We start from the raw sequence: 16,520 nt of genomic DNA, 5'->3' as shown, positions 1-16,520 counted from the left end.
AATTTTGACAGAAACTTTTTATCCTGTGACTTGCAGTGTGAAAGCTATACGAACAACCGAGGAAGCTGATTAAGCCCAGTTTCTATACAAGCAAAGTGCTCTTAGGTGCTTTTGGATGCATGAAACAAAGACCGACACAAGGATTTTCCCTTTCTCCTACAGTTAAAGCCGCTTTGTGCAAGTGCAGATAAAAAAAAAAAAACCACTACAAAAGGGATATCTAAGCAAATGTTTAACTTTGCATTGATTAGATTAACTGTTACTTTGACACACCATTAAAGCAAGATTTACCAGACACTAGACAAGGGGGGTCAAACTGTCTCATTTTTTTTAAAATGTCCTGTTCTTACATAGCACTTAAATGCAGTATCAATGAAGTGACAAATTACTCTGCTGCTTAAAGGGTGCTCTCTCAGCTCTGGAACTTACTGCCCTTTCCTGTTGCCTTTGCATTTCAGAGAACCACCACCTTACAATGGATCAGCAGAAAAAGAGCAACCTGGCTGTAGGGAAATCAAGTATTTTCAAGGAAGTCACTTACACACCAGGAGATACTCCAGCCTGACTGTGTTCAAACCTGCAGGTGAGTCTCACTGACTCTGATAGGATTTGTTCACTTGGAAGAGACAACGCCCAGATGACTAACGCAGGAAGAAGAAACTTTTTCTCTCTCCTCACCTCCATTTCTCAGACTTCTGTGATAACTTCAAAACTGTAGCACTAAAAACAATGAACAACAAATGTCTTTAATCAGAGGATATACTGAACCGAACTAAGGCAAGGGAAATGTAGGGAGTTAGCCCAGGTGGAATGGACCCTGGATTGCAGGGTTAATATCCAAAGGTTTACCTCCACAGAGTGTCCCATCACACCTCATTTGAAAGGTGCTGCCTGGAGCTCCAGGGCGACCCTGGCACCACGCTGGGCTGCGGCCAACTCAAACCATACAGGGCCAGCTAGTGCAGCACCTGGGTTTGGCTAGACTTTAACCCCATAAAACAGAATACACCTTCACCCAGGAATTCAGGACTGTTCCCTTTCATGTTCTCCTAGACTAAGGAAAGGTTCACAAGCCATTTTGTCTTCAGACAATCAAAGTTCAAGTGCATATTTTGGTATTATGCTCTAGACATAATATACCAAGTCATCATTTAAATCCCAAATTGCTATGCAACCACTAAAACAAATCTTAAGAGTACAAGTCCTATTTTTCATTCCATATCCAGGCAAACCCACACCAAACATTTGGAGTAAAATTCACCCGTACACAGAGAGATCTGAAGATAACAACCACATTTTTATTTTTGTCAGATTTTTCTCACTTCCTCTATCATGAGCACTCCACAGTCAAGCCACACTCAACCCTTAATCTTTTCGCTAAATTCCTCCTTTATGCTTTAGGAACTTCTTGGTTTGGAATACTGCAGCTCTTCCTTCTGATATTTCTAAATCCATGCTCTGCAGACTTGAAGCAATTCAGAGTGCTGCAGCCTGGTAATTCCTGAGCTCCTGATAAACAACAACATTATTGCATTTTTTACATACAGAAAATGAGTGAAAATGAGTATTATTTAAAATTTATTTTGTGGCATTCAGCCAAACAAGGTCTCTGATCAAGTTTTGCCCAGCATTTAAGAGACTAGATACAGCTGAAATGGATTGCATAATGTCATGCGGTACCAATTAGGGGCAGTCAGTGGAGAATATTACCAGACTGCTGACGTAAGGAACAAACACAAGAAAGTACAAATGCCGGATGCGCTAAACAGAAGTATCATGCTATATCATGGCTGCACTGTGTCTGACCAAAAGTCAAGCAATATTGTAACTATCAAACAAATAAAATCCACTTTGTATCAACTTCACTGCATATTCCTTTTGAAGTTTCTGACAAACATCAATCAAGGCAGTCCACATTCCCGTTATTATGGGAAATGCTGGTTTTGCACCAGCTCAAGGCTGAGTCTTCAAGCAGAAGGCTCACAGAGCCATCAGGTTCTTTCTTCTTCATCAAGATCCTTCCTCTTATGCAAGGGAGTCCCAGCAAGGTACTCACTGCTGCAGGATGCTCTTTGCAACGTCTACATTTGTCAACAGAAGTCACACACACAATTGCTTTCTCAGCTTCCTCAGTGAAATGGAGGAGTCTGTGTCCTCCCTGGAGGCAGGCGTTTGTGCAAACAGAGCCCTGCTACAGTCATTAATGGTAACATGAGATCCTGGCACAGAGGAAAAAAGGTCCTGCTCCAGGACAGCCCAGAGCTGCAGGTGCAAGTGGCCGAGGGCTCACGGGGTGACTGCCACAAAGAGAAAAGCATAGTAAGCACAAAAGATCATTCCCTTCTCCTACATTTTTAGCTTTATCAACAGTGTTAGTAGCCAACAACCGCATTTTGCCATCTAGGAAAATGTATGCTTAAAGAATTTACCTTTTTTTTTTTTGCAGACAACAGAGGAATTCTAGGAGAAAGTCTCTTCTCTTGGCTGTCATGGGTGACCCTATGTGGCTTTTAATACAGGTGTCCATACTCCCTCTGCTGACTAAAGCTGTAACCACACATCTGGTCTTGTACTGGACACTCATTCTCTATTATCTGCTTAAAAAAAAAAAAAAGGAAAGGAAATTTCAATTACATTGTTAGTCTTAAGCATCAAAAAAACCAGCTCTGCTCCTGAATCCTTTTCTTGTCACCTAGTGTAAAGCACTGGACAAATTATAATTTGTTCCTCAACACACAAAAAATTATAATAAAGCTTCTCAGGTATAAATGTGCAGTGATCTAAATCCACTCTTTTAAGTATTTTCAGGTGTTTATAGAAAAGAATGTAAATATATACAACATTAGAGTCTCCTGGTAGCAATAAGCCAAAATTGATCTTTCCAGCTACTCTGTCACCACAGTCTGTGACTTGCCTCACTTCCAGCTGTATGAATTTCCTAACTGCAGGCTAAGACAGCATGCTGCTTATAATTTTGTATGACAGCATTAAACCCCCCCACATTTAAAGGTACTTAATGAAAATGCAAAAAGCAATGAGATGCTGTAAATAAAAGCGCTCAGGTAACAGGGCAGGCAGATGTCATGCTGTATTTACCCAGACTGTTCTGGTGAGCTGCCATTGCTCTGCAGCTACTAGAGATGCTAACGAGAGAGGAAGGATGAGGCAGTGGATGGGCAAATAAACTACAAGACGGCAGTGTGCTGGTGGAGAGTGAATGCATGACCTCAGCCCTTATAGTTAGGAAAAAATGTTAAATGGCACACATAACATTAGCTCAGATCAGCACAACTGAACCTCCCAGGGACATTCTACGGGTAAACATATGAAGAATGGAAGGGTGCTATGATGCTACAGGGACAAATTAATACCCTGCGTATACTGATAGTGTCATCCCCAGTTTTGCTCTTAGAGCTCAAGCTCAGCAGCTCTACAGGAACCAGGGCCCCTGTCAGTCCGGGTGCAGACACGTCAAGCCCACACCAACCCTAATACGGTGATGCCCTATTTCATAAAGCGCCAGCTTTAACCACCCCGTCACTACTTCCACTGCTGGCATTTGTACCAGCTTTGCTTTATGCTTTCAGCTTCAGCATACACAAGATACAGCGGTTGGTAGCATCAGAATTCATTCCACTGTCTCCAAACTGTTTGAAAGGGAGAGCCAGCAAACAGGGAGTAGCCTCAAAGGGGACTGCACGCTCTGCATTTCCCTGGCAGCAAGACCATCTGTGCTACATGACCTACTTGTGGCTGCTGAACAACAGCACACTGCGATAGGAGGTGACAGCTTTAACTGGGACTGCAGGGCTGGTGGGGACGGGGAATGTACAGCTGAAAGAACTTTACACCTCTGTTAACACTGTAGTTTAAGGTCTCAGCCCCTGCCCTTTTAGATCTGTGGGATAACATGTATTAGTGTTAGTCCTAACCATAATGGTAAGCTGAACTCACAGATTTAACCCAAAAGCAAAGTGACCTTGATTATTAAACAGTTCTCACCTCCCTCCCAAAACCACTGTATATAAGAAATTTTTTATTGCTTATCTGTAGTGAATATGCAGTACAGATATACAAACTTTTCACTGATGATTGCCTAGTTATTCTTCTCTTTTGTGCTCTATTTCTGTTGCCTTCTGGATTTTACGCCTCACATCCCCCATCATAATTTCATCACCATTGCTCTTCGCTGTCTTCAACTACTGCCTCGCTCTTATTGTCTTCACTAATTTCAACTTCCTGTTCAAACTCAAGCAAGCTATCCTCAGTTTCACCAACCATAGCATGCAAAACAGCAATTCTTTTGCCACAACTTCTGCATTTACCCAACCCTCTGACGAAACCTGCTGCACTGGGCTGTAGTTTCCCTGTAGGAGCTAAAGCATGAGCCCTTGACTGGAGCTGATCTTAGAAGAGCCTCCATATGGTCTTTAAAGGACTTGTTCTTCACATCAGGCACCTGCAGTTGGGACTTCTTTGCCCCTGGGATGACCACAAAATCACTATTTATTCCTCTCATGGTGATCTCCATTACTAGTAGTACATATGTTTGAATGCACCCAGAGGAACATTCCCCTTGCTAAAAGTAAATCATTAGCAAAATGCCTTTACCTGTACTTTATACTGATTGCAAATACTTAGTAAGCTTTTTCTATATATCTTTTTGGGGTGGGAGACAGGCCATAAAAAATAATCTTAAATTCAGAGTTATTCTCCTTTCAGGATAATACAGTACATCTACCACTGGCATGTGTATTCGGGCACTGTTGATCACACATCAAAAGAGTTCTGGCATTTCAGCACTAAATTTGGAATTAATTTTATCCTGGATGTATTCTGTCATCTCAACAGACAGGCTACAATAAAAACCGGTCAGATTTTGGGACAGATGGGTTTTAAAACTTTCAGCTCAGGTCTGCCTATCTACCTGCCACACATCCCTATCAATATCATTGTGTCTTTGGTAAATACTTGTTCCGTGTTTGGTAAACTACAGAACCACTGTGGGAAAGCGAGGAGTTACCGCCTACACAGGGGCTGCAGTGCTTTAGAAGACTGTGCTCCAGAGAAACACACATATTACAACTGGTTAGTAGAAACACATCACAAAATCTGTCATTGGGCTTTCTGCAACAATTCTTACGAACAGCCTTTCTTACTATCCTTTGAGTGCTTACCAGCAACAATCCTGCACATATAGTGGCAGAATTAACGCTGGCCAGGAAAATTATATCTTATCTAGAGGCTGGTACTTCCTAAGAGCATGACAACTGTTTAATTTGGCAAGAAACCAAAGCATGTCCAGTGTGCTGTAGTGACAGACTGTTATGACCAGCAGTGCTGTATGCAGCTGCAGTATTTCACTGTCCCCGTATCGGGCTCTGCCGAGCACTGCAGTAAGTTAAATCCAAAGACGAGAGTAACATAGGGAGTTTGAGATATTACAGGAAGAATGTATTCATCCGGTATGTATGCTACAAACAGTCTGAATACTGAAAAAAATGCCAACTGTCTCACCCTCATATGCCACATAATTGTGGTGTTATTTAATTTTCTACTTTTCCTCCAACAGAGGTGAAATTAATCCACAGTTAGTTCAGCCAGCCATGCAAATGCTGCAGACCACTTACAATTTCACCCTTAAATAACACTTATCCTAAAACCACTAAGAACCACATACAGCTATTAATAAATAAATGCACTAAACAAGATTAAAGCACTGACCATCCTACATAAAAAACCTCAGATACGAGACTGTACTTTGTGTAACAGAAACTTCACCCTCCAGAGTTTTAGAGCCTTGTAAGAAATTCAGCAAACTCCATTGTTGTCAGGCCACAGGCAATGCTCTCATCTGCAAACGTTCACATGCCAACCTCAAAACACCAAGTAACAGGCACTGACAATAACACTGGAATGCAAATGTTGTGGCAAGAAATAGGAAGTTACTCCCTTAGAAGAGCATCACTGTTCACACAGGGCTTCAAATACAATCGATTCCAAGTTTCTGCCTCACATCAATCTGAAATTAGACACACTTCCCAAAGAATCAGAGCCCAGACTGAAGGGCATATCCTGTGCCCACCGAATATAGATGTCATTGATCATATGGAGCATAAGCAGAGCTTAAAGTTGTATTGAGGCCCCCATAACTACTGAGGTTTAGAACTAGCACTGGTAAGCAAATTCTAACGGTAGCACTAGAACCATACCCCACCATTATAACATAAATACTTACAGTATTTTGCGGTGTTTCTTTTATTGTTTTCATTGTATAGGGGGAAATAAAGGTAGCTAGAAGAAGAAACAAAGGTTTAGACTCCTGAAGTGCAAACATATTACTGTTTTTATTAATTATCTTAACACTTAACCAGTCAGTAGGGCAGAAAAAGCAGCCAGGCTCCAAACCGGCCGGGCAGAAGCCCACCCCACGCCTAACCGCCAGTCCCGCCTCAGCAAAGCCCGGCCCACCGCCTCCCCGCCACCCCACAGAGCTGCCCAAGGCGCCAGGGCCGGAGGGAGCCCGGGGCAGGACCCACCCCGCCGGCCTTCGCCGTCCCGCCCCGCGAGGCGTGCCCGGGAGCGCGGCCCTCCCCTCACGGAGGCGGCGGGGAGACAGGGGCCGGGCCGCATCAGCCGCCGCCGGGATGGAGGTTGAGGCCGCGGAGGACGAGAAGGCCGGGCCCGCGGCAGGCGAGAAGCGGGAATCCGCCGACCCCCCGGGTGCCGCTCCTGCCGCCGGCGGCCATTACGAGCTGCCCTGGTGAGTGCCGGCGGCGCGGCCTGCGCCAGGACGCCTGCTAGCCGGGGGGCACGGACGGCTGTCCGGTGCCTGCGAGATGGGGTCAGGGGAGGGAGGAAGGGCCGAGGGCGCACGGCCATTGGTGCAGAGCGTGGCGGGAGGCGGGGCCTGGCGGGGCCTAGCCTATGGAGCGAGAGGGGGGCGGGGCGCGCCGTTGGCGGGAAGGCGGGGGCTCGCGCAAGGCTGTTGGGCCTGTACCCGCGCGGTGTCTCTGCTGAGGGGATCGGGCAGGACGGTCCCGGTCCCGGTCCCGGTCCCGGTCCCGGTCCCGGCCCCGGCCCCGGCCCCGCTCTGCCTCCCTCTGCGGGGCGGCCCCGGCCAGGCCTGGGTGCTGAGGGCTTCCCTCTGTGCCGCCCGAGCTGCAGACACTGGGTCTGACTCGGAAGCGAGGGGGTCGTAGCAGCGGTGAGGACTCTGCCTGCATCCTGCACCCTGCCCAGACTGGGGCCTGTGGCGTGGGGAGAGGGCACCGGGCGGCCATGAGTGGAAAGCAGAAGGCCCTGTGGAGCCCAAAGTCAGCCCTGCCTTGTGTCAACCATAAGAGGGCACAGGGCGGCATCTCCTCATAGCCCTGATATCAGACTGAGGCACCAAACTCGTGTCCAAGTTGAGCGTTTTTTTCTTCCTTTTTCCTTTTTTTTATACTAATCGAGGTAAAACAATCATTAAGGAATTAATGCTGTGGAATCCTGCACTTGGCAGTCAGGGGGCAGCCTGCAATGTTCACACTAAAGACACACAAAGTCATCTTTATCCCATGTTACCATAACATAATCCTCCTTTTCTGTCAGCGTAAAGCACTATTAAAGTTTTATTGGGCGTGCTGAAGTGTGTGGGGTTTTACCTTTACAGGGTGGAAAAATACAGACCCATGAAATTATGTGAAATAGTTGGAAATGAAGATACTGTGAGCAGGTTGGAGGTGTGTAACTGTCCCTTTATCTTTTATGGGTTAACCCAAAAAACATAACTCTGCATAGATCTACAGATCAGTAAAAGCACTTTTTTGTTTTTACATCCATACTTGAGTACGTGGAAGAAGCCTTTCTGATTTACTTATGAAATTACACATTTTAGGACATGTTTGATTGGTGTTCTAAGGAAATATGCTTTCTTGAATTGGGATATTGTTTGAATTGGCCCTGTTTTGTTACAACTTAGAAAAATTGTAGCTGTTGTAATACTATTGTTTCAATGAATAAATTTAATTTATATAATAACACAAAGAAACATAAAGTTTTTCTGGAAGAAAAATACTTTCCTTGACAAATTAGTTCATAAACACAGTATGTTAACGGAAAGCTTAAACTAGCAAACATATAACAGGTGTAAGGGAAAGGCAAGAGTACTAAAGACCTGTGGGATTAAGTGCTTTGAAGTTTTTCTATATTATTCTAGGGCCTGACTGGTTCAAGTAAAAAAAATACAAAAGCAACAAGGTCCAAAAAAAGTAAAAGCAGGAGGGGAGAAAAGAACAGGTTTGCTTTGTTTCTCATGCTTAAAATTTAATGGGATTGGAAACTATTTGTTCCCACTGTATTCTTATATCATTTTTTATTATTGTTCTTTCTTAGGTCTTTGCAAAAGAGGGGAACGTACCAAATATTATAATTGCTGTAAGTATTGCTGTGTTGTACTGTATTTCTTCACTATGTTGGTCCTGGCTTCTGAAATCTAGCCACAGCAGGCTGCATTGTGCCTGAAGGTATTGGTAAGAGGGATGTTGAGTGTATGGTCACAGAGCAGTGTTCTTGGCAGAATACACAAGCAGTGAACAGCTTTCTGTTAAAAACTGACTGGGCCTTGAGGTGCCTATTGAAACATGTCTTGTGCTTCTCCCTGCATCATTTCTCTCCTCAGTTGGAGGCAGTATCCTGAACTCAGGCAACCTCTAGTCTGATGTTGTCTCTGCAGTTCCTCTGTTGCAGCTGTTTTCCATGACTGGGGCGTGTTGTAAAGACTACAGCTTAGAAAAGGACATAAAACTTAACCAGCAATTGTTGCATTTTGCATTTTTAGGGTCCCCCAGGAACTGGTAAAACCACTAGTATCCTCTGCTTGGCTCGTGCTTTGCTTGGTCCTGCATTAAAGGATGCTGTTTTGGAGCTGAATGCCTCAAATGACAGGTGAGAATGAAGAAACCCTCAAACTTTTAATGAAAGAGCAAGTATCCGTTTTTATTTTTAGTTCAACTCAGGCCAGCGTAATGGGCTTAATGCTACAGTAAGGCCTGTAGTACTTATTTTAATGCAGATTTTCCAACTAAAAGTTAGGAAATCTTTGGTGTCCACCTACCAACATGGATATTATTACTTGATGTTTTATAAACTTGATAGATACATTCATACATAAAAATACAAACATGGAGCACAGAATCTGTAATGGTACTGTTTTCTTGAATTTACTTTTAAGAGCTAAGCTTCCTGCATTCATGAAGATCCTCCTAAGAATGAAAAGTGAACAAGTTGTTTATAACGGAACTCTTCAATGCCTAAGGAAAAAAGCAAAGTGATAGAAATTAGCACTGTAAGTGCTGTTGGGGATTAAAATGTAGGATAAGGGTATTAGGTATGTAAAGGACACTGACTGTCCTCCAAGGATCAGGCACTAAGGGCTGATTATGTTTCCCACGTTCTGTAGCAGACCCATCCTGAAGTATTCTCAGAACATCTCCTGGAGAGTTGTTGATGAGTACAATACATTGTACCTGCCTTTGTTAATATCAGCTATAAGAAGAGCTATAGACTCACAACATTCATTTTCTGAACAGAACAAAAAAGTAAAATCCTTTCTTCTTAAAAGCAAGTCTTTTCTGGAACTCTGTCTTGGAAAGTGTCTGTCTTGTGCTAAAATGATGCAGTCTATCCAGCTGTTTTTCTTAAACTCTTCTGAATTATAGTTGAGTCTGTGGATGTAGCTGTGTGAAGCACCGACAAAATAGCAAAGCAGTCTTAAATGCTTCTGCCTTTGCTCATTCCCACCTTTTGCCAAACATAAGGCCTTTTATGGCAGTATTGTAAGTGAGGTTACTGATATATATATATACACACACTGATGCTGTTCAATTATTTTTTCAAAACCTCCAAAAAGGAGGAGTGTTGGTGTTTAAATCTGAATCGGTTAGGCAGCCGGGCTTATAACATGGCTTCACAACATTTATGCTGGCACAGCTGAAGGGGCAGGAACAAACAGTGGGAGAATAGGGAGCTCAGGAACATTTCAGCCACTGTGGCTGCTGAATAAAGTCTATTATGTAATTTCACCCAACTGATCATGAATCGCTTGAATTATTGTTCCAGAGGCATTGATGTTGTGAGAAACAAAATCAAAATGTTTGCCCAGCAAAAGGTCACACTTCCAAAAGGTCGGCATAAAATAATCATCCTTGATGAAGCAGACAGGTATGTTGTTGTTTTCTAACCTCAGCTACCATCTGAAATGCATTGTATCTGTCCTGTCTGCAGAGCTGCTGTCTTGGACAGTCTTAGATGTTTCTATCAGGCTATCAAAAATAATTTGTTAGGAAATAAATATGCATTGAACAGTGTTCTGGTGAGATTACTCACATCAAGCAGAGATCATTGCTTCAAAGGAGGTGCTGAATATTGGGGTGAAACACCTTGTGATTTAGCTGGGTATGAAATAGCATCATCTAGTGTACTGGTTCTTTCTCTTTGAAAAGAGTCTAGCTTACGTAGACAATTTCACTGGACGAAAACAGGACTTTCTCCTCTATCTGTATATAAGTAGTAGCATTCTTAGCAGTATTCTTCAGAGTATTAATGGCTTAATTTTGTGTGTTAGTTTTATGGAGCTCTCGGTGACTACCTGCGTTACGGGGTGATATGTTCACATGACTAGAAAAAGCTGCTTAGTTTATCAAGCCAGAACATCAAGTAATTTAAAAAGCACTGTTTAATATCAGTAAACTCTGAAGCTTGAATAAAACTAGTTATTAGGCTGCAGCTCTAAGTCAGTGAAGGGCAAAATCTGTCCTAACTCTTTTCTCCCCCAGCATGACAGATGGAGCACAGCAAGCATTGAGAAGAACAATGGAAATTTATTCCAAAACAACGCGCTTCGCACTTGCCTGCAATGCCTCTGACAAAATCATAGGTAAAGTGCTGCTAGTCTCTGGGAGCTTTTGGTCATATGTTCTCCATACTGTTGGCTAACTTTCAAGGCAGTTTTCAGAAATACCTTGGACCTGCTCATTGCAAGAAACCATGGTACTTGTGAAAAATCAAACCACCTGTACATCCAGCTAATAAAAGAAGAGTGTATTTGTGTAGCCGGTGAACCCTCTGAACAGCTGGTTTTGATAGACAGTGCTAGGCATGACTGCAGAAGCAGTTTTCTCATACTTTGGGCTTAATCTCCACCCAACTGCTACAGTTTAAGATGTTTGATGTATTGTGTAATGGGTGCTGAACCCCTTTTGTTTTCCTGCTTTCCAAAACATAAAAGTTTGACTATAGGCTAACACACTGTAGACCTTTAGACTTTTCTTGTTCAGCAATGACAAACATATACATTCAGTAAACCAGGAGAACAGAAGAAGCTGAGCTTCATATATATTTGCATATATCTGGGAAAACTCACGTAGCACATTTGGGTTCAAGTGAAGGACTGTATCAGTTATATATGCTGAAGGAGATGCTATATTCTGTCTGGAGCTGACATGTTCTTTGTCTTTAAGAGACGACAAACGAAGATTTGGAAACTGAGATATTTTCTTCCAAGATGAAAACAAATATTTGTTTGGGGTTTTTTTTAAGAGAAGAGGGAAATGCTAATTACACATCTCTATCCTTAGAACCTATCCAGTCCCGGTGTGCAGTGCTCCGTTACACCAAGCTGACAGATTCACAAATCCTTTCAAGGCTACTGAAAATTGTTGAGAAAGAGGATGTACCGTACACAGATGATGGACTAGAAGCCATTATCTTCACAGCCCAAGGAGATATGAGACAGGTAAAAGAAGAAAGGCAATGAAACAAAGGCTTCTGTTTAAAGCAAAAAAATCTTTGAATTGTGGCTCTCATGGATTTATCTTTGGAGAGGTAAAGCAAAGGGGATGTGACCTGTGGCACAGGAGTAACTAAATTATTTGGTTTTGTGAGGTTTTAAGGTGGATCTGCTCCTTAAAAGTGAATTGGTGGGAACTGGATACCTCTGTGGGAGGAAACAAAGTCTGCATACATTTGCAGTTTACTCTGTTGCTTAATTGAAAACTGCTTATTTGGCATATTTTCTGAAAAGTGTATTTCATCCTGAGGAGGGGAGTGAGAAGTAGAGCACTTCCGAAAATAAAGGAAGTCTTATTTTTTTTCTTTCACAGGCATTAAACAACTTACAGTCCACATATTCTGGATTTGGCTTTATAAACAGTGAAAACGTCTTCAAGGTTGGTAATAGCGTAAAACAGTTGTGCTAGAAGTTTAGCACTGCAGCTATGAGAGACCTTTGGTCTGATGGCGAAGCCTTTGAAGGTGCTTTGCCAGTTTGCAGACAGCACTGTGTATGTAGCAATTACAGCATTGGGCTGTAAAAAAGTGCACGTGCCTTTGGAAAAGGGCGAGAGCGCTAGCGGTCGGTCCCTAATGGCACGTCTGAGACTTTGTGGCTTTCCAGCTCTCTCAAAGCTCATGAATCACATAACTGCTGGGAAATTTCACAGTGATAACTTTTGAATCTATTACTTGAGTGTTCTCATTTCATGCTATTGAGCCTGCCATGGCAGGATGACTGTGTTACTAGGAAAGTCGCATTACTTAAAATTTAATCTGTATTAGAGAGCGTGTCTGATTCAGTACTTCAGCAGTATCGAAGCTTGGTGAAAATACCGGGGATTTAATGCAGAGTCTTCTAATATTTTGAAGTGTAATATTTCACTTTGCTGTAGGTATGTGATGAGCCTCATCCTCTGCTTGTGAAAGAAATGATACAACACTGCATAAATGCAAATATTGATGAAGCGTACAAGGTTGGTTTTCATGTGTTGTGTCTGCGTAGACAGACACTTTCTCTACAGAATCCTTGTTTGTTTTGAAGAATTCACAGTGTGTGTGGTTTTTTTTAAGGTAAGGGCAGTACCATGCAGATGAGTTGATGAATTAAATCCTTTTTATGCAGGGGTCTGTTCAGATGAATAAGCCAAGAAGCAAAAAACCAAGTTGTATTGAAATTACTTGCTAAAGAATTAAGAGGTTAATCATTTGATAATTAGTACATGCAGTTCCCATAGTTATATACAGCTGTTCTAAAAGTGAATATGCCTGACTCACCTCATAAGTTTTGCAGATAAATGAGGGATTATTCTTGCCTGCACAGATTCTTGCCCACCTGTGGCGACTTGGATACTCTCCAGAAGATGTGATTGGCAACATCTTCCGTGTGTGTAAAACCTTTCAAATGCCAGAATATCTGAAACTGGAATTTATCAAGGTTAGTACTAACCTAGCTCCTGCTGGGGTCTTTTGGGCCTTTTTAAGATGAGGATGTGATGCAGGGCAGCCTCAGGGTTTTCTGTTTGAGATTTGCTGTATGTTAGTGCAAAAAAGTATTTCTTATTACTTTCTTTCCCACTCTGCATCATCAGTTTGTCAATAAGAATAGTCACTTAAAGCTTAAAGTCTAACCACCCATAGAAATACCATAAGTCACTTGAGCAATCAGCTAGAATTAATAAACGTAATGCTGACTGAATTTATTATTTACATCAAAGCCTCAAATAACTCCTTGACAACTTTCTTCAGGCGCATACTTCCAAGAGAGAGTAAAATATTAAATTATATTAACAGCAAGTCAACAAGTGGTAAACTAGTGTAATGGAATAACTCTTCAAATGTAAAACCTGTCCTCAAATGCATGCATCTTGCTCCTTAGAAGGGAAGTGGAGAAATACAGGCTTTGATTTTAAAAATGAAAAAGGCATTTGGTTGGTCTACGTGAGAAGATATGCTTCTCTTAAGTTCAAGTGACTCTGAAGTTGGTCTTTTAGCAGGAAGGGATATGTTCTATTTAGTTGTTAGTCATACTATACACAGATCGGGGGAGAAACCAGGAGATTTTGCAATGTCTTTATCCCCAGGAAATCGGGTACACTCATATGAAGATAGCGGAAGGTGTGAACTCACTGTTACAAATGGCTGGACTGCTGGCCAGGCTGTGTCAGAAGACCGCAGCCCCTGCAGCAAGTTAGACGTTTCCCTGAGCAGAAGCCCGCGGTCTGGAAGGTGAAGGTCAGCAGCTCCGCACGTGTCCTGAATTCTGCGTGCAAAGAGCCTGTTCCCTTGGTTTTACTACATTGCAGAAAAATAACCGGGTCCTATTGTAAGAATGTTTTGTACTGTTTTATTTAGACCAATAAAGCTTTAAAATTTACTTTAACCCAAGAACTCTTACCTGTTGTATAACCAAGGTAGAAGAGAGGACTGTGGCAGTCCAGAGCAATAAGCTCTGTCTAGTTCACTCAACAAAACTGCTTTGTCAGTGGTACCGGGACCTGACGGCAGGAGAAACAAAAATGGAATCCCATTGTTAACGATTACACTTCAAGGCTGGTCATTAGTGGTGGTCTTACCGAGACCAAGAAGAAAAAATTTTGCACAAAATAAAGCATTTAATGAAGTTCTAATTGAGGCATGCTGAGTGGGAGCCACTCCTGGGTGGTGTTTATGTGCTGTGGGTAAGGAAGATATTTTCACCAAACACATACAGGAAAAATATTACCCATTTCTTAAAGGTGCCAGTTATTTATTTTGGATATTTCCTTTAAAAAAATTACCAAAATCTGGGATGCTCGACATTTGAGTTCCCTTTTCAGTTCTGGCTTGTCCAGGCTAGGTAACATCTTACTGTAGTTTCAGCATGCCAAAAAGCTACAGCATCACGCTTTCCTGTCTGTTCAGCTTTGGAAACCACCTTGCCAGCGCAGCTGAGCAATGAAGTGTGAAATGCAGAGCGAAAGTAAATCTAAATTAAATTTGACCACCTCCATATCGGATGTGAGCTAACATGTCTCCAAGCAGAGCTACCTTAATATAATTAAGTACGTTCTGGTTGTGGCAGTCAAACAAAGCACGGTAGCGGAACAAGGTACTGGTGCTGCACTTCACCCTGCCCCAGGTTACCAATGTAGCACTCAAAGTGCGTTCCTCCTTCACTGGTTATTTATTGAACTTACTATTTTCCCAGCCAGTGAATTGTCACTACTAGCACAAACACTGCTAAATATACAACTAATAATTTAGTATTAAGGGGCTTAAGCTGCTGAGTTCAGTACAGACACAGTGTCACCGCTTTTGTCCCCGAAAGCTTAAATAAGGCACATTTAAAGAGCAGGTTAACTTTGCTTTGGCTGTACAGCACAGCCACCCTGCCCTGTCTCTGTAGTTAAATGTGGTGACAGCTGAACAGGGATGGAAGGGGAGTTCCAGCGGAGGTTCCGTCAAGTAGCACGCGGGGTATTAGGACTGGTAAGGCCGGTCCTTACGCTGCCGGATGCACCTACCTGTGCATCGTCTGGTCTGCTGTGCTGGTGCCAGCAGAGGGGTGAGAAGCAAGGAGGGTTTAAGTGGTTTTCTCCTTGACTGTATTCAGCAGCTGCTTTTCAGCTCCGCTTCGGAGCTGATTCTTTTCTGCGCTAATCCTCTACAGCACTGCGGAGACATAATCAAACTCACTTTTTCTATGAAGGAACAGCATCGACCAGAGAGGCCACCAGTGCAGCCAGTTCTACCAAAAGTGGTTGCTCACCCTCTGGGTGCAGAGCTGCTGCTTTCCGGCAGCCAGCCAAGGCTCCCCAGCTCCATCTGAGAGCCACGCCACCGGTGCCAAAACTACTTTTTCTAATGCGTCTCAAATTGAAAACAGGAAGTGAATTGCTCACTTGGCTGCCTATCTAATGTGAGGAAAGAGCTACACGGACCCAGGGGAGATGGCATTTCTCCTTGCGTTATCTTCAGACAACACAGGGTCTGGCAATTTTGGTTGAGCACCAGAAATACCTGCATGCCTGAAAACGAGTCCTGAAAGGACAGTGCATCAGTGAACGCACTCACACGTACGTACTCACTCGTTGCAAAGAAAAAAACGTAAGGTGTTTCAGGACAAGATGCTAATAACAGTGATGAAAGTTCCCGTAACAGTCCCTGGATATCTTCCAGCGTAATGAGATCACTGGCTGTAAAGTACTTCAGGAACTTTACAAAGCTTAGAACGGATTTACCCCTCTCTACAAGTAGCTCTTCTGGAGGGCTGCAAGCGGGGGGGATCATGCTCAGACTCCCAGTAAGAGAAGGGAAGATTCTCCGCATCCAGCTCCCACCCTGCCTGCTTCGGCTCCATGACTTTCAAATTCAGATTTTGGTGGTGGAGGAGCCTTACAGCAGGAAAATGTAATTGGTATAATCCACCTCCCTGCTTAGCAAGGGGAGCAATAAATCTTGTATTTTATTGTTTTGGCTGCACACTCAGCTAACGGCCAGAACTTTCTGGGAGCTCTCTAGCTGCATCTATGACTGTGCCAAGGATCTTTTACTGCTGCTCATCTTCCCCTAATAATTTAATGGCTCCCTCTGGTTCCGAGATGAATCCCTTGTAGGCGTAATAGCACCACACATCACTGAAAACAGACCTCGCCCTTTGCCCCCAGCAAAAAAATCCCCAGTTTACAGCCCTTCCCAGAAAGTGGGAGCTTCTTCAGGTGCTGAGT

The 16,520-nt window shown here is 43.1% G+C and overlaps 2 protein-coding genes and 1 long non-coding RNA gene across 4 annotated transcripts in view; 1 reads left to right on the top strand and 2 right to left on the bottom strand.

Moving 5' to 3' along the window:
• The window catches only part of CLIP2 (CAP-Gly domain containing linker protein 2), a 101,248-nt gene extending 100,533 nt beyond the window's left edge, over positions 1-715 (bottom strand). The window contains exon 1 of the mRNA XM_075771444.1: positions 542-715. The gene's annotated coding sequence lies outside the window, so the exon portion shown is untranslated. The remainder of the gene's footprint in view (positions 1-541) is intronic.
• A 1,718-nt stretch (positions 716-2,433) lies between these two features.
• LOC142604508 (uncharacterized) lies at positions 2,434-6,674 on the bottom strand. 2 transcript variants are annotated; one of them, XR_012838374.1, is made up of 3 exons: positions 6,540-6,674; positions 6,239-6,294; positions 2,434-2,597 (listed from the first exon to the last, which is right to left on the bottom strand). It is a non-coding gene; the product is annotated as an uncharacterized LOC142604508 (long non-coding RNA). The 2 variants fall into 2 exon arrangements; XR_012838373.1 differs by lacking the exon at positions 6,540-6,674 and adding an exon at positions 6,372-6,435.
• On the top strand, positions 6,543-14,194 carry RFC2 (replication factor C subunit 2). The gene is made up of 11 exons (XM_075771448.1): positions 6,543-6,763; positions 7,655-7,724; positions 8,377-8,418; positions 8,822-8,928; positions 10,102-10,203; positions 10,818-10,918; positions 11,619-11,776; positions 12,144-12,209; positions 12,708-12,788; positions 13,136-13,249; positions 13,896-14,194. Exons 1-11 carry the CDS (start codon positions 6,648-6,650, stop codon positions 14,004-14,006), a joined length of 1,068 nt encoding a protein of 355 aa, XP_075627563.1. The 5' UTR covers positions 6,543-6,647; the 3' UTR covers positions 14,007-14,194.
• Positions 14,195-16,520: the final 2,326 nt, after the last annotated feature.

This window comes from Balearica regulorum, chromosome 19, assembly GCF_011004875.1.
Source record: "Balearica regulorum gibbericeps isolate bBalReg1 chromosome 19, bBalReg1.pri, whole genome shotgun sequence".
Taxonomy (NCBI): domain Eukaryota; kingdom Metazoa; phylum Chordata; class Aves; order Gruiformes; family Gruidae; genus Balearica; species Balearica regulorum.
The sequence above is the reverse complement of the archived record's forward strand: the minus strand, read 5'-3'. Positions and strand labels throughout refer to the sequence as shown.

Coding starts and splice junctions, on each gene's coding strand:
- RFC2 (XM_075771448.1), top strand. CDS start 6,648: ATGGAGGTTGAGGCCGCGGAGGACGAGAAGGCCGGGCCCGCGGCAGGC. Junction 11,777..12,143: donor CCCAAGGAGATATGAGACAG/GTAAAAGAAGAA, acceptor TTTCTTTCACAG/GCATTAAACAACTTACAGTC. Junction 13,250..13,895: donor TGAAACTGGAATTTATCAAG/GTTAGTACTAAC, acceptor CTTTATCCCCAG/GAAATCGGGTACACTCATAT.